This window comes from Acipenser ruthenus, chromosome 4, assembly GCF_902713425.1.
Source record: "Acipenser ruthenus chromosome 4, fAciRut3.2 maternal haplotype, whole genome shotgun sequence".
Taxonomy (NCBI): domain Eukaryota; kingdom Metazoa; phylum Chordata; class Actinopteri; order Acipenseriformes; family Acipenseridae; genus Acipenser; species Acipenser ruthenus.
The window spans coordinates 56,843,056-56,866,517 of NC_081192.1; the positions used below are offsets into that span (position 1 = coordinate 56,843,056).

The 23,462-nt window shown below is 39.4% G+C and overlaps 1 protein-coding gene across 4 annotated transcripts in view; it reads left to right on the forward strand.

Annotated features, from left to right (window-relative positions):
- nsmce2 (NSE2 (MMS21) homolog, SMC5-SMC6 complex SUMO ligase) overlaps positions 1–23,462 on the forward strand; it is a 66,455-nt gene that overhangs the window by 13,301 nt on the left and 29,692 nt on the right. For all 4 annotated transcript variants that reach the window (XM_059022588.1, XM_059022587.1, XM_033999178.3 and 1 more), the window contains 2 exons: positions 10,809–10,915; positions 19,890–20,043. In XM_059022588.1, coding sequence (XP_058878571.1) covers positions 10,809–10,915; positions 19,890–20,043 — 261 coding nt within the window. The remainder of the gene's footprint in view (positions 1–10,808; positions 10,916–19,889; positions 20,044–23,462) is intronic.

Consider the following 23,462-nt stretch of genomic DNA (forward strand, 5'->3'; position numbering starts at 1 on the left):
AGATAATAGCCGACATTTTCCAGTAGATGTCTCCCTGAATCAGTTTAACGAAAAGTACCAGTACTGTTGTTCAAATACCAGTTATTGTATTGCCTGATGAATATCTCAAAATACCAGTATAAATTGTATTATTGCCCACCCCTGATTTAATATTTTATATACATATATAGTGTATATGTGTGTGTGTGTCTATATATATATACAGTACTGTGCAAAAGTTTTAGGCAGGTGTGAAAAAATGCTGTAAAGTAAGAATGCTTTCAAAAATAGACATGTTAATAGTTTATATTTATCAATTAACAAAATGCAAAGTGAGTGAACAGAAGAAAAATCTACATCAAATCAATATTTGGTGTGACCACCCTTTGCCTTCAAAACAGCATCCATTCTTCTAGGTACACTTGCACACAGTTTTTGAAGGAACTCGGCAGGTAGGTTGGCCCAAACATCTTGGAGAACTAACCACAGTTTTTCTGTGGATTTAGGCAGCCTCAGTTGCTTCTCTCTCTTCATGTAATACCAGACAGACTCGATGATGTTGATATCAGGGCTCTGTGGGGGCCATACCATCACTTCCAGGACTCCTTGTTCTTCTTTACGTTGAAGATAGTTCTTAATGACTTTCGCTGTATGTTTGGGGTCGTTGTCATGCTGCAGAATAAATTTGGGTCCAATCAGATGCCTCCCTGATGGTATTGCATGATGGATAAGTATCTGCCTGTACTTCTCAGCATTGAGGAGACCATTAATTCTGACCAAATCCCCAACTCCATTTGCAGAAATGCAGCCCCAAACTTGCAAGGAACCTCCACCATGCTTCACTGTTGCCTGCAGACACTCATTCGTGTACCGCTCTCCAGCCCTTCGGCGAGCAAACTGCCTTCTGCTACAGCCAAATATTTCAAATTTTGACTCATCAGTCCAGAGCACCTGCTGCCATTTTTCTGCACCCCAGTTCCTGTGTTTTCGTGCACAGTTGAGTCGCTTGGCCTTGTTTCCACGTCGGAGGTATGGCTTTTTGGCCGCAAGTCTTCCATGAAGGCCACTTCTGACCAGACTTCTCCGGACAGTAGATGGGTGTACCAGGGTCCCACTGTTTTCTGCCAATTCTGAGCTGATGGCACTGCTGGACATCTTCCGATTGCGAAGGGAAGTAAGCATGATGTGTCTTTCATCTGCTGCAGTAAGTTTCCTTGGCCGACCACTGCGTCTATGGTCCTCAATGTTGCCCGTTTCTTTGTGCTTCTTCAAAAGAGCTTGGACAGCACATCTGGAAACCCCTGTCTGCCTTGAAATTTCTGCCTGGGAGAGACCTTGCTGATGCAGTATAACTACCTTGTGTCTTGTTGCTGTGCTCAGTCTTGCCATGGTGTATGACTTTTGACAGTAAACTGTCTTCATCAACCTCACCTTGTTAGCTGAGTTTGGCTGTTCCTCACCCAGTTTTATTCCTCACACAGCTGTTTCTGTTTCAGTTAATGATTGTGTTTCAACCTACTGTAACACGGCAGGGAGGGGGTTAAAATCTTCCCTGCCAAAAACATGTGCGAATGCACGTTTTGTTTAAATTAATTGTTTTATTTGTTTAATTATCACCCGCACCTGGTAGTTTTTCTCAATTAGTACCAGGTGCAGGGGTATTTAAGATGTGCAGTCAGTCTGCACGGGACTGCTGAGTAGAAGGAGGCAGAAGGTGCGCTCTGCTTCCGAGCAGTCAAAGTGCTGTGTTAAACTTGTGTGGTTTCCAGTGTTTTTATGACAGGTAAACGGCTTAGCCGTCCTGCGAGCTAGTCAGGGACCTGCGTAAAATGTTTAGTTAGTGCTCAAAACGGAGCTAGGTGTTTTGTTTCGTTTTGTTTATTTATTTTTGTGTATATTAAAAGTAGCGCATAAGCGCTTGAAAATCCATTTCTTGTGTCCTGGGTCCTGCTTTTAAAGGGTCAACGAACCAGAGTGAGTGCCGCTCTGTTACATATGGTGGCAGCGAGTTTGGGCGCCCCTACGACCCAGAGAAAAATGGAAAGCATTGAAGAGTTGATCGCAAGGATCAACCGGAACACGGCTGCTCAGTTAGAGCAGACTGAGAGATGGGAGAGAGAGCTGGGGTTGGCCCCGTTGGAAGCAAGGGAGCGGGAGCCAACAGAGCTGGAGCTGCTGCTCCAAAAATGGGAGCAGGCAAGGGAGGCACCGCTGTCTGCAGTCCCGGCGAGAGAAGCCCCACGGTCTCCTGCACCAGAGGACGTGGTGCTGTGTCCTGAGCAGGAGGAGTCCTTCCTGGAGCCAGAGGAAGGACAGCCGAGGGAGCAGGAGGTACCGCCGCCGGTTTCAGACAAGGGGGAGGAGGTGAGGAGCCCACCTCCACCACAACCCCGAACAACACCCCTGCGATCCAGTCCGGCGCTGCTGCAGGTGATCCCGTGCCCCTTGCTCCTGGACACCCTGCCGGTCTGCCGGGACATCCCTGCGTTAGACCTGGAGCCCAGGAGTGTGCACCACCGGCCACAGCTCTACCCCTGGTTCCCTTCTCCGCTCTCCCCGAACACCCAGACGTCGCTTGGCTGCTGCCAGGCGTCGCTGGTGCTCCCCCTGTTCTCTGCTTCGCACCCCTTGGGTGATCGGACATCGCTGCGCCGGGCCCCAGGTGAAGACCTCTTCTCGCTGCTGCATCCTCCGGTTCCCCAGCCGTCGCTTCACTCACCCCTGTCATCCTAGTGGGCTCCCGTGTCGCCGGTTTGTGGTCCCACCTTGGAAGTGCCGGAGGGACTGACCCACCCGCAAGCCCGCCCGTGGATAAGGACGAAAATTAAAATTGGTGGACTTGAGGGTGGGTGGTTGTGTTTTAGGGGTGGAGGTGGCCTTGGAACGGCCGATCAGTGCTGCACACTTAAGGGGGAGGATGTGTAACACGGCAGGGAGGGGGTTAAAATCTTCCCTGCCAAAAACATGTGCGAATGCACGTTTTGTTTAAATTCATTTTTATTTGTTTAATTATCACCTGCACCTGGTAGTTATTATCAATTAGTACCAGGTGCAGGGGTATTTAAGATGTGCAGTCAGTCTGCACAGGACTGCTGAGTAGAAGGAGGCAGAAGGTGCGCTCTGCTTCCGAGCAGTCAAAGTGCTGTGTTAAACTTGTGTGGTTTCCAGTGTTTTTATGACAGGTAAACGGCTTAGCCGTTCTGCGAGTTAGTCAGGGACCTGCGTAAAATGTTTAGTTAGTGCTCAAAATGGAGCTAGGCGTTTTGTTTCGTTTTGTTTATTTATTTTTGTGTATATTAAAATTAGCGCGTAAGCGCTTGAAAATCAATTTCTTGTGTCCTGTGTCCTGCTTTTAAAGGGGCAACGAACCAGAGTGAGTGCCGCTCTGTTACACTGCATATTGAATTGATGATCATTAGCACCTGTTTGGTATAATTGTTTAATCATACACCCTACTATATGCTTACAAAATCCCTGACTTTGTGCAAGTGTACCTAGAAGAATTGATGCTGTTTTGAAGGCAAAGGGTGCTCACACCAAATATGGATTTGATTTAGATTTTTCTTCTGTTCACTCACTTTGCATTTAGTTAATTGATAAATATAATCTATTAAGATGTCTATTTTTGAAAGCATTCTTACTTTACAGCATTTTTTCACACCTACCTAAAACTTTTGCACAGTATTGTATGTATATATATATATACATACAGTGCCTTGCAAAAGTATTCAGACCCCAGACCAATTCTCTCATATTACTGAATTACAAATGGTACATTGAAATGTTGTTCTGTTTGATATTTTATTTTAAAACACTGAATCAATTCAACTCAAAATCAATTATTGTAAGGTGACCTTGGTTTTATGTTGGGAAATATTTTTAAGAAATAAAAAAACTGAAATATCTTGCTTGTATAATTATTCAACCCCCACCCATTAATATTTGGTAGAGCCACCTTTTGCTGCAATAACAGCTTTAAGTCTTTTGGGGTAAGTATTTACCAGCTTTGCACACAGTGTCGGAGGGATTTTGGCCCATTCTTCTTGGCAGATTTGCCCCAGGTTGTTCAGGTTGGTTGGACGACGCTTGTGGACTGCAATTTTCAAATAGCGCCACAGATTCTCAATGGGGTTGAGATCAGGACTTTGACTGGGCCACTGTAGGACATTCACCTTTTTGTTCTTGAGCCACTCCAATGTTGCTTTTGCCTTGTGCTTGGGATCATTGTCCTGCTGAAAGGTGAATTTCCTCCCAAGCTTCAGATTTTTAGCGGACTGAAGCAGGTTCTCTTGCAGTATTTCCCTGTATTTTGCTCCATCCATTCTTCCTTCAATTTTAACAAGATGCCCCATCCATTCTTCCTTCAATTTTAACAAGATGCCCAGTCCCTGCTGATGGGAAGCATCCCCACAGCATGATGCTGCCACCACCATACTTCACTGTAGGGATGGTGTGTCTTGAGGCATGGGCAGCGCTTTGAGTTTTGGCCAAAAAGCTCTATCTTGGGCTCATCTGACCACAAAACCTTTTCCCACATCGCAGCTGGGTCACTCTCATGCTTTCTGGCAAACTCCAGACGTGCTTTCAGATGGTACTTTTAGAGTAACGGCTTCTTTCTTGCCACCCTCCCATACAGGCCAGTGTTATGCAGAGCTCTTGATATGGTTGACTGGTGCAGCAGTACTCCACTCCCAGCCACTGAACTCCTTCAAAGTGATTGTTGGCCTCTCTGTGTCTTCTCTCACAAGTCTCCTTGTTTGAGCGCTGAGTTTTGAGGGACAGCCTTTTCTTGGCAGTGCCTGGGTGGTGTGATGCAGCTTCCACTTCCGGATTATTGCTCCAACTGTGCTCACTGGGATATCCAAACACTTGGATATTATTTTGTACCCTTTCTCTAATCTGTGCATTTGTATTACTTTATCTCTAACTTCTGTAGAATGCTCTTTGGTCTTCATTTAATCTTCATTTAAAACAGTGGGGTTTTTATCCAGAAAATGTGACATTAACTTTAATGGTTCACAGGTGGAGGCCAATGGTAAGGTAATTGTGTCCTCGTTAGGGCAATTTCTTTCATCGGTGTAAACTGGGAGCTTCCACAGCACAGGGGTTGAATACTTATGCAAGCAAGATATTTCAGTTTTTTATGTTTCTTAAAAATATTTCCCAACATAAAACCAATGTCACCTTACAATAATTGATTTTGAGTTTCAGTGTTTTAAAATAAAATATCAAACAGAACGAAATTTCAATGTACCATTTGTAATTCAGTAATATGAGAGAATTGGTCAGGGGTCTGAATACTTTTGCAAGGCACTGTGTATAATATATATATATATATATATATATATATATATATATATATATATATATATATATATATATACACACACACGTGCTCAAATTTGTTGGTACCCTTACCGCTCATTGAAATAATGCTTCATTCCTCCTTAAAAGTGATGAAATTAAAAGCTATTTTATCATGTATACTTGCATGCCTTTGGTATGTCATAGAATAAAGCAAAGAAGCTGTGAAAAGAGATGAATTATTGCTTATTCTACAAAGATATTCTAAAATGGCCTGGACACATTTGTTGGTACCCCTTAGAAAAGATAATAAATAACTGGATTATAGTGATATTTCAAACTAATTAGTTTATTTAATTAGTATCACACATGTCTCCAATCTTGTAATCAGTCATTCAGCCTATTTAAATGGAGAAAAGTCACTGTGCTGTTTGGTATCATTGTGTGCACCACACTGAACATGGACCAGAGAAAGCAAAGGAGAGAGTTGTCTGAGGAGATCAGAAAGAAAATAATAGACAAGCATGGTAAAGGTAAAGGCTACAAGACCATCTCCAAGCAGCTTGATGTTCCTGTGACAACAGCTGCAACTGTTATTAAGAAGTATAAGGTCCATGAAACTGTAGCCAACCTCCCTGGGCGCGGCCGCAAGAGGAAAATCGACCCCAGATTGAACAGAAGGATAGTGCGAATGGTAGAAAAACAACCAAGGATAACTGCCAAAGAGATACAAGCTGAACTCCAAGGTGAAGGTACGTCGGTTTCTGATCGCACCATCCGTCGCTTTTTGAGCGAAAGTGGGCTCCATGGAAGAAGACCCAGGAGGACTCCACTTTTGAAAGAAAAACATAAAAAAGCCAGACTGGAATTTGCTAAAATGCATATTGACAAGCCACAATCCTTCTGGGAGAATGTCCTTTGGACAGATGAGTCAAAACTGGAGCTTTTTGGCAAGTCAGCTCTATGTTCACAGATGAAAAAATGAAGCTTTCAAAGAAAAGAACACCATACCTACAGTGAAACATGTAGGAGGCTCGGTTATGTTTTGGGGCTGCTTTGCTGCGCCTGGCACAGGGTGCCTTGAATCTGTGCAGGGCACAATGAAATCTCAAGACTATCAAGGCATTCTGGAGCGAAACGTACTGCCCAGTGTCAGAAAGCTCTGTCTCAGTCGCAGGTCATGGGTCCTCCAACAGGATGATGACCCAAAACACACAGCTAAAAGCACCCAAGAATGGATAAGAACAAAACATTGGACTATTCTGAAGTGGCCTTCTATGAGTCCTGATCTGAATCCTATTGAACATCTATGGAAAGAGCTGAAACTTGCAGTCTGGAGAAGGCACCCATCAAACCTGAGACAGCTGGAGCAGTTTGCTCAGGAAGAGTGGGCCAAACTACCTGTTAACAGGTGCAGAGAGCTACAGAAAACGTTTGATTGCAGTGATCGCCTCTCAAGGTTGTGCAACAAATTATTAGGTTTGCGGTCCCATCGTTTTTGTCCATGCAATTTTCATTTGTTTTATTATTTACAATATTATGTTGAATAAAAAATCAAAAGCAAAGTCTGATTTCTATTAAATATGGAATAAACAATGGTGGATGCCAATTACTTTTGTCAGTTTTAAGTTATTTCAGAGAAAATTGTGCATTCTTCGTTTTTTGTGGAGGGGTACCAACAAATTTGAGCACGTCTGTATATATATATGTATATATATATATAGGGCTTGAATTTCAGTGCTGGAATCGTGCATTTTCCAAGTTGCTCCCGGATACCTCCAACTTTCAGTGCGGGAAAATCCTGCAGAGATATTTTAAGACACCAAGCTACTGTATTTTTCACCCAATTTAGATGCCTGAAACACTACAGCAATCTCTAAGGAAGGGTGTCCGTGACAAAAGCACTATAAGCCGATTTTGAGTAGTTCTGGTTAAAATAAGTGCAGGATATTTTAAGTGCCTCCAGACTTTATTCTTTCGTACGTGATTCTCGGCCGCTATCTTGAAGGATTATAGAAACTCAGTATACTGCAGTAAGTAAACAGTTTTGAAAAAAAGACTATATTAAGTCTATCTAGGTGTTTTGCAAGTGGTGACTTTCGCTTTAATTCAGCCCCGTCCATTTTGGGGCGCTAGCGCACCAAAGGTTACACACATATTACTCAAGCACCATAAATGCCACCTACCTTGTTTTAAAAGTACAGACTCTGGGCTTTCCAAAGACGTATTCAGTGTGTGTATGCGGTACTCCTAACCGGAACTACAATCGCTTGAAGTTAAGAATCGTGACAGTTCACAGCTTAGGTTTCATTTTTAGTCTATTGCTCCGTGCGACAGAGATCGAATGGTGCTTGGTGTTAGATCTCCCTCTCGACCTGTGAGGGCACTGTGTAACTGGAACACCTTAAGTAAATGGCACGACAATTTATTCCGTAGGGTAGGTGGAAGTTGGTCATTTAGGAAAGGGGCACAGCTATGGTATCCAAACTCAATGACCCGGACGTTAAACGGTGTGGCATCTGAGGATTGGAGGAGCGGATGCACTCGTTAAACTAGGGGTCATGAGCGAGGATATAAATAGGGGTCATAGGTGACGTGATCTGTTCCTTGGTAAATGGTTAGAGACAACCTACAAGGAACCTGTGTTACCGTCCTGTAAACCGTGAGTTTTGTTTTGTCTGTTAGTGTTTGTTATAACTGTCTGTTTGTTTTAAACTAGACTTCCTATAACACGATCCGGAGCTGTAGCAGAAGCCAGCATAAACCCGGACATCACTTTCACCCCTGCATTTCACAGAGAATTGTAATACACCACTTGCACTTATTTCACTATCACTAAGAACTGTGTTTGTGTTTTGTGTTTAGTGTTGGTGTGTAAAACTGGACTTTTTGGTTGCGGGTCAAACCCGGGGATTTACAAATACCGAGTGATACACGCCGCTGTATCACTCCATCATTATTATTTACAGGCGTTTGCATTAAGGCTCTGGACATTGTAATTTATCAATAAACACAGTTGCACCTGTTAGTAATTGTCCGTGTGATTCGTACCTGCACTGCACCCACCTGTATCCACTCACCACTTTGCCACACTCCGTCATTGTAGCAGCTATACTGAAAGGGGCGGTATTGTTGGAAAGCTTAGAAGATCAGTTCCCCCTCCCCTCCCTCCCCAGTAGTTAAACATACATACATGAAAACAGTGAAAAACAGGTGGAAGTAGGGCTGAGAATTAAAAAAAAGAAATGGAATGCTGGTTTAAAAGAAAAGCACCTTTTTCTTCTGCTCCATGCAGGTCGGGCAATGGGAAAAGCATTGGAGAGTGCCTCCTGAAAGCAGATTATTTTAAAGCAACACGTGTGAATGATGATGCAGTAAAATATATTGTTTTTTTATGTGCAAAAGTGTCTTTTCTTTAGCCATTCCCCCCTAAAATTTTGGAATCTCCCCCCCCCCCCCCCCCCCCCCACTATTGGCTGCAAATGAAATTCAAGCCCTGATTTTATATATATTATATATAGTATATGACACACAGTGATCGAAATGGAAATTTAGAAGTCCCGTTATGAAACCTATTAGCCCTGCAGCCCTTGTTAACTACTGACTTTTGAAATAATTCCAGGCGTATTGACTCCCCAAAGTTCAAATAACAAGTTGTTTATTTACCGTCTTCCAATGGAATCAACGAGTGGAAATTCCTAAGTCACACATGCAGACACCCACACACAAACAGAACATGCAGTCCAGTGGCCATGCCCCCCCTGCTCACGCTGCAGTTCTGACCTGAGAGCGCTCAGTTGTCAGACTTGTGCTCACCGTTAAAATAACTTGTCTTTAACTCAGGATTTGCATATCACAGTGTAGTAGAAATGAGTAATGTTGGAGAAACATGCACTTTAAGAAATTATAGTTTAAAAGATTAACTATTTCTGTGTCCGTCCCTTATATAAGTGGGGAAATGCTCAACTGCCCAAATTAAAAGTGGGTAAACGTCTTTTTACCTGTGTATACCCTCGACTACACCACTGGTGTTCTGAGAAATTCTAGTATGGCATACCGTAGTATACCAGCCCATTTCGACCACTGTGTGTGTGTTTGTGTGTGTCATATATACACACAGTGGTTTGCAAAAGTATTCACCCCCCTACCAATAATGTCACATTTTGTTGAACAAATAATGTATGCACAGTTTTTCAAACAAGCTTTTTTTATTCAAAGCTGTAGTGGTTAAACTGAACACTGTTATATGACGAGGAGGTTAAATGTCAGCAAAACTTGCAAAGAAAATGTACTAAATGAAATTTACTGGTTGCATAAATATTCACAAAACCTTTTTCCACATGTCTGCAGTACCATCTACATGCTTTTTTGCAAACTCCATACGGGCTTTAAGATGAGGCTTTTTGAGTAATGGCTTCTTTTTTGCCACCTGTCCGTACAGGCCAGCTTTGTGTGGAGACCTGCTTATTGTTGATGTGTGAACACTGATTCCCATTTCAGACACAGAACTTTGCAGATCTCTCAAGGTCATTGTTGGCTTCAGTTTGGGAGGGCAACCTGATCTGGGTAGTGTCTGTCTTCCACTTTTTAATAATGGACTTCACTGTGCTGAGAGGGATAATCAGCGCCTTTGAAATTTGCTTGTAGCCTTCTCCTGCTATTTGCCATAACCAACTTCACTACATTGTAAAATAGTGAACAACTGCAATGGAAATGTCAGCAGGTTGTACAACAATATAAAGTTTTGGGATTTTTATTTTTTTTGGTGGTTCAGTATCTTCAGAGACATCCATATTTTCAAGTTGCAGCTTTGTAACTGTAAAGATGGCTGCCAGTACTGCAAATTCTGTGAGGCAGCACAGTGATTTCTAATATGTGATAAGGCTCGAACTGTCCGTATCCATCCAGTATGGACAGCTGGAACCTTGCTTGACCAATCACAGTGCTTGTTTCACGCTCCATTGCCAGCCCTGGATTTTACTTACACATATAAAATAGCGTCACCACCTACACTCTAATTGTTCAGTAAACACATTTATATAGTTATTATAATACAGATGCATAAAGGACTAGATTTATATAGAACAAAAACATAATTCCCTACTTTTTACTTTTAATTTCTACCTAAATGTATATTCAAAGTATCAAGGTTTTATGCTTCTGTTAAAAAACTAAATATTCCTGCATAAGTACAATGTAAGTGTATATCTCTAGCTAATATGCAGCATAGAAAAATTGTTAAACCGAGTATATGTATTATGAACAGGTTGTTTCCACAATTCATAATGAAATAAGTATGTTAAATCATGGGTATATATGTTATTTTAAACATACTCATTGTGGTAAATCCTTCTAGATATTAAAAAAAAAAAAAAAAAAAAAAAATCTCCAAAAATGTGTATTTGCCTTGCCCATGGTCTTTGTGTGTCAATATTTAGTGGGAAAAATCCACATTTGTTGCTGTACAATAATTTCACTAATAAAATATGTAAAACCCTTGCAATAACTATTATTATGTTTTACAGGTGACCTGGACGATGTGAACACATTGGAGCAAATGATGTTGGAGTATGCAGCAATAGACCGCGAAGTAAACCACTTCATACAAGCTGTCGAACAAGTGACACACCAGGTACATACTGTATAACAAACTCTGTTACTAACTGCAAAAGATCCCCACACAAACAAGCTTTCAATAACAACTGCCTTTAATCCCTTTACAGCCAATTAGATGTTATCCCACAGCCAAGAATTTTATGACCGTTTTTACCACACTGTCTTTAAGAACATAAGAACGTTTACAAACGAGAAGAGGCCATTCGGCCCATCTTGCTCGTTTGCTTGTTAGTAACTTATTGATCCCAGAATCTCATCAAGCAGCTTCTTGAAGGATCCCAGGGTGTCAGCTTCAACAACATTACTGGGGAGTTGGTTCCAGACCCTCACAATTCTCTGTAAAAAAGTGCCTCCTATTTTCTGTTCTGGATGCCCCTTTATCTAATCACCATTTGTGACCCCTGGTCCTTGTTTCTTTTTTCAGGTCGAAAAAGTCCTCTGGATCAACATTGTCAATACCTTTTAGAATAAACTTCTGGGTCTTTTTCATAGATTCCTTCTTCAATTTCAGTATCTCTCATATGATATTTATAATGCACATTTTTATTACACATTTCTCTATTAAATGTCATTTGTCATGTGTCTGCCCAGTTCTGAATGCTGTCTAGATCATTTTGAATGACCTTTGCTGCTGCAACAGTGTTTGCCACTCCTCCTATTTTTGTGTCGTCTGCAAATTTAACGAGTTTGCCTTCTATACCAGAATCTAAATCATTAATGTAGATTAGGAATAGCAGAGGACCTAATACTGATCCCTGTGGTACACCACTGGTTATCTCGCTCAGTTTTGAGGTTTCTCCTCTAATCAGTACTTTCTGTTTTCTACATGTTAACCACTCCCTAATCCATGTGCATGCATTTCCTTGAATACCTACTGCGTTCAGTTTGAGAATTAATCTTGTATGCGGGACTTTGTCAAAAGCTTTCTGAAAATCTAAATGAACCATGTCGTATGCTTTGCAATTATCCACTGTGGATGTTGCATCCTCAAAAAAATCAAGCAGGTTAGTTAGACACGATCTCCCTTTCCTAAAACCATGCTGACTGTCTCCCAGGATACTGTTACGATATAGGTAATTTTCCATTTTGGATCTTATTATATTTTCCTTAAGTTTACATATAATAGAAGTCAGGCTTATTGGTCTGTAGTTACCTGGTTCGGTTTTGTCTCCCTTTTTGTGGATCGGTGTTAATTTTTCAATTTTCCAGTCGGTACAACCCCTGTGTCAGGAGATTGTTGCATGATCTTGGTTAGAGGTTTGTAAATAACTTCTTTCATTTCTTTGAGTACTATTGGGAGGATCTCATCCAGCCCAGGGGATTTGTTTATTTTAAGAACTCCTAGTCCCTTTAACCCTTCTGCCTCTGTTATGTTAAAGTTATTTAAAACTGGATAGGAACAGGTCGACATGTGGGGCATGTTGTCCGTATCCTCCTTTGCAAAAACCTGTGAAAAGTGATCATTTAATATATTTGCTATTTTTTTTCTTCGTCTATGATTTTGCCATTTGTGTCTCTTAGACATTTAACCTCCTCTTTGAATGTTCTCTTGCTGTTATAATATTGGAAAAACATTTTGGAATTGGTTTTAGCCCCTTTAGCAATTTTCATTTCTATCTCTCTCTTGGCCTTTCTACTTCCTTTTTGACTTGCGTTTGCAGTTCTAAGTACTCTTTCTGTGTGCTTTGTTTTGGTCCCTTTTAAACGCTCTGTAAAGTGCCTTTTTTCGCTGAATATTTTTTTAAATTGATCTATTAAACCATTTTGACCAGTTTTGTATTATTATTATTATTATTATTATTATTATTATTATTATTATTATTATTATTATTAATTTCTTAGCAGACGCCCTTACCCAGGGCGACTTACAATTGTTACAAGATATCACATTATTTTTTACATTCAATTACATTATTTTTTTACACATTATTTTTTACATACAATTACCCATTTATACAGTTGGGTATTTTTCTGGAGCAATCTAGGTAAAGTACCTTGCTCAAGGATACAGCAGCAGTGTCCTCCACTGGGGATTGAACCCACAACCCTCCGGTCAAGAGTCCAGAGCCCTAACCACTACTCCACACTGCTGCCTGTTTAGATTTAGATTTGTGTACTTTTGGGATGTAATTGTTTTGCGCCTCTAGTACTACATTTTTTTAAAAACAGCCATCCTTTTTCTGTGGATGTTTTCTCTATTTTACTCCAATCTACTTCTGTTAGTCTCTGTTTCATACCTTCATAGTTTGCTTTTCTAAAATTGTAAACCTTAGCTTTAGTCATTACTTTTGGGGTTTTAAAAATCACTTCAAATGAGACCATGTTGTGGTCTGAGTTTGCCAATGGCTCTCTGTCCTCTGTTTTAGTTATTCTATCTTTTGTTATTTGAAAAAACTAAATCAAGGCATGCCTCCCCTCTAGTCGGTGCCTTGACAAATTGCGTTAGGAAGCAGTCATTTGTCATTTCCACCATTTCAATTTCGTTCATCGTGCTCCCCACCGGGCTTTCCCATTTTATATGAGGGAAGTTGAAATTAATGTTCAGCTTTCATATTTTGTTGTGTACTACTCATTTAATCAAACCAAGTAGTGTAAGAAGTTGCTTGTATTGTTCATGACTATTTTCAAATCAAGTAAGCTTATGTGTGCATAAAAAAAGACAATAGAGTTGCAGCTAGTGTCATCTTACTTGACCCTTTGCAGTCCGTTTATTCACCGCCTGTCAGGCGCGTCAGGTCCAATTTATTTTCACATGAGCTGTTTATTTTACATGCACTGTTTAAAAGTAATTTTATTCACACTAAAACAGGATTAAAAGGCACTGCATATCAACAGGATACTCAGTACTGCCCTGCCTCACTCCTTGTATGCTATATTTATCACATACAGTGCCAATAGAAAGTCTACACCCCCTTTCAAAATTTTCAACTTTTGTTGCCTTATAGCCTGGAATTAAAATGCATTAAAACATTTTTTTTGTTCTTTAATCTACACATCCTGCCCCACAACTTCCAAGTGAAAAAAATATTCTAGAAATTTGTAAAAAATTAATAAAAAATAAAAACTGAAATAGTTTGGTTGGATAAGTGTCCACCCCCTTTGTAATAGCAATCCTAAATTAGCTCAGGTGTAACCAATCGCCTTCAAAATCACACACCAAGTTAAGTGGCCTCCACCTGTGTTAAATTGTAGTGATTCACATGATTTCAGGATAAATTCAGCAGTTCCTGTAGGTTCACTCTGCTGGGTAGTGCATTTCAAAGCAAAGACTCAACCATGAGCACCAAGGCGCTTTCAAAAGAACTCTGGGACAAAGTTGTTGAAAGGCACAGATCAGGGTATAGGTATAAAAAAATATCAAAGGCTTTGAATATCCCTTGGAGCACGGTCAACACGATTATTAAGAAGTGGAAGGTGTATGGCACCACCAAAACCCTGCCTAGATCAGGCGGTCCCACCAAACTGGAGCAAGAAGGAGGCTGATCAGAGAGGCTACCAAGAGGCCAATGGCAACTTTGCAAGCGCTACAGGCTTTTATGGCCAAGACTGGTCAAAGTGTGCATGTGACAACAATATCCCAAGCACTCCACAAATCTGGCCTGTATGGTGGGTGGCAAGAAGGAAGCCATTACTCAAGAAAGCCCACCTTAAATCCCGTTTTGAAGTATGCAAGAAAACACTCAGGAGATTCTGTAGCCATGTGGCAAAAAGTTTTGTGGTCTGACAAAACTAAAATGGATCTTTTTAACTTAAATGCAAAGCGTTATGTTTGGCGCAAACCCAACACAGCTCATCACCCAAAGAACACCATCCCTATTGGGAAGCATGGTGGTGGCAGCATCATGTTATGGGGATTCTTGTTATCAGCAGGGACTGGGGCACTTGTCAGGATAGAAAGGAAAAATGAATGTAGCAAAGTACAGAGAAGTCCTTAAGGAAAACTTGCTGCTCTCTGCAAGAAAGCTGAAACTGGAACGGAAGTTCACCTTTCAGCATGACAACGACCCAAAGCACACAGCCAAAGCTACACTGGCGTGGCTAAGGAACAAAAAGGTAAATGTTCTTGAGTGGCCCAGTCAGAGCCCCGACCCTAAATCCAATCTAAAATTTGTGGCATGACTTGAAGATTGCTGTCCATCAACACTCCCCAAGGAACTTGACAGAGCTTGAACAGTTTTGTAAAGAAGAATGGTCAAATATTGCCAAATCTAGGTGTGCAAAGTTGGTAGAGACCTATCCCAACAGAATAACAGCTGTAATTGCTGCCAAAGGTGCTTCCACCAAGTATTAACTCAGGGGGGTGGAGACTTATCCAATTATCTTTCAGTTTTGTATTTTTAATATATAATTTTTTCTCAATAAAACCTTTTTTCCCCTTAACAGTGTGGAGTATGGTGTGTAGATAATGGAAAAAAATCCTCATTTAAATGCATTAAACTCTGAGGCACTGACACAATAAAATGTGAAAAAAGTTCAAGGGGGTGTAGACTTTCTATAGGCACTGTATCTCTTCAGTAGTGCATACTGATAAATCAACTCCTCATCACTTGTTTTATCACCAAAATCCTAAATAATGCTATCCAAGTCATTATTTTATTACTATAACATCTCAAAAAGCTTGACAGATATCGGCAATATTCTTTGAGCGCTGGATGCGGAAGCAGCTATCTTGTTTGTTTATGTCCGTGTTATGTCTGTGGTGTGTATTACTCAGATCCGCCTCCGTTTTTTTGTTTCTCGGCTTCTATCTACCTCACTTGGTCATTGAAAGCTTTTCTCGTCATTTTCCAGAGAAAAAATGACTAGGGACCTGTGCTTGACGTCTTTTTGATGACATCAGACCTGGTCCAACATAGGACCGCAAAGGGTTAAAGGCACTCAAGCTGAAATTGTAAAGTAATTTAAAGTAAGCTACAAACGTGCCAGCGGACTCTCTCTCTTTAGCGCGCGTGCAAGAACTTACAGACTTGATACAACTTGTTGAGAATTTAAAAGGAAAGCATTTTAACTAAAGGTACCGGAAATATGACTCTGTGACTCTGTGACGCTGCGCCCCGGCAAGCCCCGGCAGAAATTAAGCACTGGTTCTGACAGTTCAAGATATCTTGATTTAATCATGTTAATTTTACAGGAGATTAGCAATCTATATATATATATATATATATATATATATATATATATATATATATATATATATATATATATATATATATATATACAGTGCCTTGCAAAAGTATTCAGATCCCTGACCAATTCTTTCATATTACTGAATTACAAATGGTACATTGAAATTTCGTTCTGTTTGATATTTTATTTTAAAACACTGAAACTCAAAATCAATTATTGTAAGGTGACATTGGTTTTATGTTGGGAAATATTTTCAAGAAAAATAAAAAACTGAAATAATGTGTGGGGGTTGAATACTTATGCAAGCAAGATATTTCAGTTTTTTATTTTTCTGGGGGTTATGGATGAACTGGATCGACCTCGCCAAAGAAATGCCACCATTTTCACCAGTATTACCGGTGCTCTGCCTGAACTTGGTATAAATAGAACGCTCCTGCAGGTACGAGATAAATTCAAGAAACTGAAATATCTGTACCTGCAGGAGAGAAAACGCCTGCAGTCCTGCGGTCAAAGCTCGAGGTCCCAATTTTGGTTCTGGGAGGAAATGCACCGGTTAATGGGTGACCGGCCAGTGGCAGTGGCATCGGACCATTTGCTGGAATCCTCATCCTCCCAGACGTCCTGTGAAATACCAGCCCCATCAATACAATATGGTAATTGCGCCAGCCATCATTTACTTTTCTAAACTAAAACATGCTACCGCAGTAAAAGTTAGCTGACGTTTGATATTCGTTTGATGTTCGACTCACGCTAAACCTGACATGAATGAAAATGGCTGTATTTCGCCAACCACAGAAGCTAGAGTGCTCAAACCAAAGGAGACCAATTGTGAATTGTTTCACAGTCTCTGTTTTACATGTGAATCCTAAGAATAATTTCTGCAAAATAATAACATACCGCACATACGCACACTTAGCCTCAGCCATGCGTAAAAGGGCTTTATCTCTCCAACCACAGTAGCTAGAGCGTCCAAACCATAATTTGTGAATACAATAACATATTGCATATACACACCCCCAGCATCAATTAAAAGTGTTTGATATCCCCAACCACAGCAGCTAGCATTTTCAAAATGACCAGTTGTGAATTGTTTCACATCTTCTGTTTTACATGTGAATCCTAATAATAATTTGTGAAAAAAACAAATGGTTGGGGATATCAAGCCATTTTATGCATGTCGGGCTGTGTGCGCATGCAATATGTTTTGTTTTTCACATATTATTCTTAGGATTCACATGTAAAACAAAAGCTGTGAAGCAATTCACAACTGTTCTTCTTTAAATTAAAGTTGGTTTGAACGCTGTAGCTGCTGATCCAGGAGCATCGTCTGATGCGCCTGGAGTACAGAAGGATGTACCGTCTGATTGCACGCACTGCTGCCAGGCAGGATCGGCAATACAGCCTCCTCTTGGAAAGGCTGGACCACGCTGATCAACGGCACCAAGAGGTGGTTGCGTTGCACACCGAATTTCTGCGCATAATAACAAGAGAACTGCAGGTGCCTCTCCCAGCTCCCGCTGGGTATGTGAAAGGACATCAGTAGCCTAAGAAGCATAAGAAAAGCAGCACTGCGTACGACCAAGATGTGTGCTTCGGTTGTTGATAAACCCGCTCATTAACAAGTTGCCCCGCATGGAAACCCCATGATAGAAAATAAACAAGTTAAACTTTTTTTTTCTTTTGTTTTAGTGCAGGTTATCTGACTTCTGCTTGTGGAAATTAACTTGTTATGTACTGGAACTCAGTTTTAAAGTGCTGCTTACAAAACAGTGGTTACAAAAACATTTCCATTATGCTACAGTAATGCACTATTGGTCATGGGCAGGCCCAGACTGAATCTGCTGGGAATTTTTCCAAATTCTGCAGATCATTTTACCTAAATTCTGTGGAAAATCTGTGTTAATTAATATATTTGATTTTATGTAAAAGGTTATTTTGTTTTATGAATAAAGAATATATGAAACATACTGCAATGTACATATTTGCAGTTTAACCTCTGTCACAAAAATGTGCATTTAACCTTAATGTTAAAATCTTAAATTGTAAGATACTTAGTGAAATTAAACAAGATTTTTTTTATTACCAGCACATGTTACGTTTTAGAGTAATAATAATTATAAATAATAATATTCCCCACACTTTGATATTATAATATTTATTAAGACAGTGTTTCATAATGTTTATTTAAAAAAAAAAAAAAAAAAGCATTTGGTTGAAACTGTCAGCTAAACCCATTAAAAAAATATAACAAGTATCGTAAAAAAAAAAAAAAAAGGTTTGCATGTTTAACTAAATGTAAACAATGTATTTAATATTTGATTTAATATAATGGATAACTCCATTTAACCCCCACCAAATAACATTCAATGTTTTCATACAGTTACTAATGTGATTCATGCAGTTTATATCTGACATAATAAATGTATATTATTCGAAACTTAGCTACTTGGAGGAATCTTTAGACACATGAAACTGGACATTAGCTGATACATGATTTTGTGTTCTCTTAATATTACTAATATTAATGCTGCCGTTGGCTAATTCACAAAACTTGAAGACAAGATTTGCTATCCATGTCTATAGTGCAAAATGGAAACAAATGTAATAATAATAATATATTGTGTATTTTGACCTTGATTTTTTTGCTGTTCTGTTGATGTGCCTCTGAGATTTCATGTGCTCAAACACTGTCTGCTTCTGAAGGTAATCGATCGAGTGCTGACAGAATGTACAATGTGCAGATGAAAATCACACATACAGTAAAGTAGTATGCGGTATAGTAACATAAAAACATAAGAAAGTTAACAAACGAGAGAGGAGGCAATTCAGCCCATCTTGGTTGTTTGTAGCTTATTAATCCCAGAATCTCATCAAGCAGCTTCTTGAATGATCACAGGGTGTCAGCTTCAACAACATTACTGAGGAGTTGGTTACAGACCATGTTGTTGAAGCTGACACCCTGGGATCCTTCAAGAAGCTGCTTGATGAGATTCTGGGACAATAAGCTACTATCAACCAAAACGAGCAAGATGGCCTCCTCTCATTTGTAAATGTTTTTATGTTACTATACCGCATACTACTTTACCGTGTATGTGATTTTCATCTCGTCACTGATCACATGAGGGTGTTAACATTAAATCTCGCAATAAGAATTTCAGACGAGGAAATCCACATAGCTGAAGGGCAGAGACGGTAGAAATGATTCAAATGTATAAAAGAAAACTTAGTGCTCGAAGCTACCAGATTATACGGAACTCACCAAAGAGGCGCTCCAGTTTGAAGAAGGCCTGTTAATGGACTCTCTGTTCAGTGAAACTTAAAAAAAGGAAGACCCAAATATTTGTTTGCAGGTTAACATTACTCAGTTTGTTTGTTCTTTTTGAGTAATGAAAGAAAAAAAAAAAGTAGTTCAGGGGTATAAAGTTCTGCCTGCACAGCAAAATTGTTTTGATTTTTTTGGCCAAAAAGCACCATCTATTTTCTCCTGTGGACAAAACTCTACTATTTAAAGTGGTTAAGTCACAGTTTTGAAGGGGTGTCCAAAGACTCCTCAAAGCACTGGAACATTGGACACATTTTAAATAAAAAAAGGGGTCTTTTAAGTCACGTGTTACAAACATGTTTTAACTCTATTATATAGCCCTAAGGTATACCTGTAAATATATCACAAACTTAGTTCTAAAAAATGAATTATAAAAAAGTACTACAAAAAATGTGTCAAAACTGTCCAAAATAACCCCAGATTACAGTACCGAATAAGACCATTTGGCTGCCTACCTTTCAGGCAGACAGCAAATCCTCACTACTATCTTAGTTAACTTCTAGCCTTGCAATAACACACATTTTTTCTTGATATTTTCAAGATACGACATGAAGATCCAGAGAAAATATCTGAATTAAAGGCACTGGTTCAAGAAAAGTTCAATGGACTTCAAAACACTGCACAGGACTCAGACCTGCGACGCAATGAGAAGTATATCCAGTTTAAAGAAAACCTGCAAGAAGCAAGGAAACAAGGTAAATGTATAGTAAGCTTTCCTTTTACATATCACTGATGGACCAAAATATTAAAGTGGTGACATCTTAAGAGAAACTTTATTTTTATTTTTATTAGGAAAGACCTGCAGTAGGGTTGTTGACTGGTACAGAAGCAAAGCCATAGGCACTAATGTACATATACAGAATTTATACATACAGAAATTATATACAGCAGGAAAACACAACTGAGTAACTAGGAGATTTTTGCAGATGGGTAATAATCATGGCTGTCAATCACAGTTAACTTCTGCGATTAAGGCATTCATTTTTTGGGAGAGAATTTTTTTTACGCACATTAATCGCACTCCTGTCTTGTCCCTCTCAGCAATATTCTTTATTTCCTTGGCATAGGTTTGTTGCTTTTAGTTACAGCATTAGAATACAGACCTCAATGAAACTTGCTCAAAGTACCCCGTGGTAACGATCTCTCCCCCTCATCCCAAGACACCACCGCACTCCCCACAGATCAGCAGCCATGTCACACTGCGTAAGGTCTTTCAGTTAAAGCTACAGTAGTATTAGCTGTGCAGTACAAAACAGAGCATTTTTGCTGTATTAATTCTACACTAATAACATTAATAAAATAAGCTGAACAGCGCAAATAGTGTAACTTAGCCAAAACAATAGAAAATACATTCCAACATTATAGCATCAGTAATAAAACTAACTTAAATAAGATGGATGCAGTAATTGTATCAATTAAATATGTGATTAAAACCTAGTCTCAAGATTAATCATGATTATTTTTTTTAATCGCTTGACAGCCTAGTATAATTTATAAAAATGTTTCTGTAAGTAAAAATTAACTACACTCCAAACTTGCAATGTACTCGAAATCGCCCTATTAAGAATCATGATGTTTCACCTCACAGTCAAATTTAGAACCACTACTATGCAGTTATCAAACATACAAATTAAATAACAGAAAGAATAATCTATCTTGCATGATGTTTAGATCCCCAAGTCCATCCTCCTGTTTTTCACTGCAAACTTGTCAAGTACTTGGGTCTTGGTTTTACAACAGCCATTTAAAGCATGATTCGCACGGAACTAAAAACCAGGTGTCCTCAGAATTGGTCAAAAGCCGAGGATGCCTAGTAACCTAACAGATGTGGATTCGTTTTTATCAAGGAAAGTCGGTAAATTCTAAATGAAGTGCGATATTGTGGCCAGTGAGGGCGCGTTTTGTGCATGATTTGTAAACAATGAACCGTGTTTAAATAACTCATTTCACTGTACCTTCTTTTCCAAAGGCTACAATAACCATGTAGTTCCAATTTGATATGTACAGTCACCTCCAAAATTATTGACACCCTTGATAAATGAGCAAAAAAGACTGTATAAAATAAATACCAGTACTGAGCTATATTGTAATTTTCCAATATGTGGAATATATTTGACTTTATTAATGATTCAATGGAATCAACCAAAATTACACATTTCTCAAATTAAAAATTTATTTCCAAAAAAAAAAAATGAAGTGTCACAATTATTGGCACCCTTATTTTCAGTACTTTGTGCACCCTCCACTTGCAAGGATAACAGCTTTTTCTATAATGTTTAATGAGATTTAGAACACATTGGGAGGGATCTTACACCATTCCTCCATACAGAATCCATTTCCAGATCCTTGATATGGACTGCCCTCTTCCACATGTTTTCAATTGGGTTCAAGTCCGGAGACTGAGATGGCCATTGCAAAATGTTGATTTTGTGGTCAATTTACCATTTCTTTGTGGATTTTGATGTGTGCTTGGGGTCATTGTCTTGCTGGAAGATCCACTTGCGGCCAAGTTTCAGCCTCCTGGCAGAGGCAACCAGGTTTTTGGCTAAAATGTCCTGGTACTGGGTAGAGTTCATAATGCCGTTGACCTTAACAAGGGCCCCAGGACCAGTGGAAGCAAAACAGCCCCATAACATCAAAGATCCAGCACCATAGTTTACAGTAGGTATGAGGTTCTTTTCTGCACACGCATCCTTCTTTCGACGCCAAACCCACCGCTGGTGTGCGTGGCCAAAGAGCTCTATTTTCGTCTCATCTGACCAGAGCACCCGGTTCCAATCGAAGTGCCAATGCCGTTTAGCAAACTCCAGGCGCTTACTTTTGTTGGTTGCTCTCAATAAAGGCTTTTTTCTGGCAACCCTTCCAAATAGTCTATTGGCATGGAGGTGGCATCTAATTGTAGATTTGGAGACTTGGTGACCCCAAGATGCAACCAAGTTCTGTAATTCTCCAAATGTGGCGCTTGTATTTCCCTTTGCCTCCCGAACCATCTGCCTCACTGTGCGCGCGGGCAAGATACACTTGCGTCCTCTACCAGGCAAGTTTACCACTGTTCCAGTGGTTTTGAACTTCTTAATTATTACCCTAATAGTGGTAAGTGGTATATTTAGTTTTTCAGCTATTGTTTTGTACCCATTGCCTGATTTATGAAGGTCAACAACCATTTGTCTCTTCATTTGTGAGTTCTTTGCCTTTCCCCATGGTGATGGATGACAAATGGATTTCATATGTGTGTTACCTCATTTTTATACCTCATGGAAGGCCACAATACAGTTCCTTAAGACTGAGATGAACTTGAAGTAGAATGTTAATGCAGATTTAATTTTGTTTGATTTTATTTAGAAGAATCTTTTTGAGAACATTTTTTATTACTTGTTAATAAAAAAATCATTTTTCTCTGAGCAATTGTATTAGCATAAAAGAATATGGTTTTCACATATATTTGAGCATAAAATATAGCTCATTACCTGTGTTTATTTTATACAGCCTTTTTTGCTCATCTTTATCAAGGGTGCCAATAATTTTGGAGGTGACTGTATTTCTATACATTTCTTGAAATGCACCATTAAAAGCATTGATTTTTTAAGAGTTGCCAATTATGTCTTCTATTTTTGACCGGTCCCCTGAGACCATAATTTATATACATTGCACGTCAGTTTGAACTGTATGTGCACACGCGTTGTCCAGTCAAAGGAGTCGAAGACTGAATCTGGTGTAATAATGACAGAACTCTGCCCAATCAAGGGGTCACAAATGGAGATTAGATAAAGGGCCATTCTGAACAGAAAATAGGAGGCATTTTTTTACACAGAGAATTGTGAGGGTCTGGAACCAACTCGCCAGTAATGTTGTTGAAGCTGACACCCTAGGATCCTTCAAGAAGGTGCTTGATGAGATTCTTTGATCAATAAGCTACTAACAACCAAACAAGCAAGATGTCTCATTTGTAAACTTTCATCTGGTCTTATATGTTTATATATATATATATATATATATATATATATATATATATATATATATATATATATATATATATATATTAGATAAGGGCAGTGTATATGAGTGAGAGGTTAGATAAGGGCAGTGTACAATTTTTTACTTAAAAAAAATTATT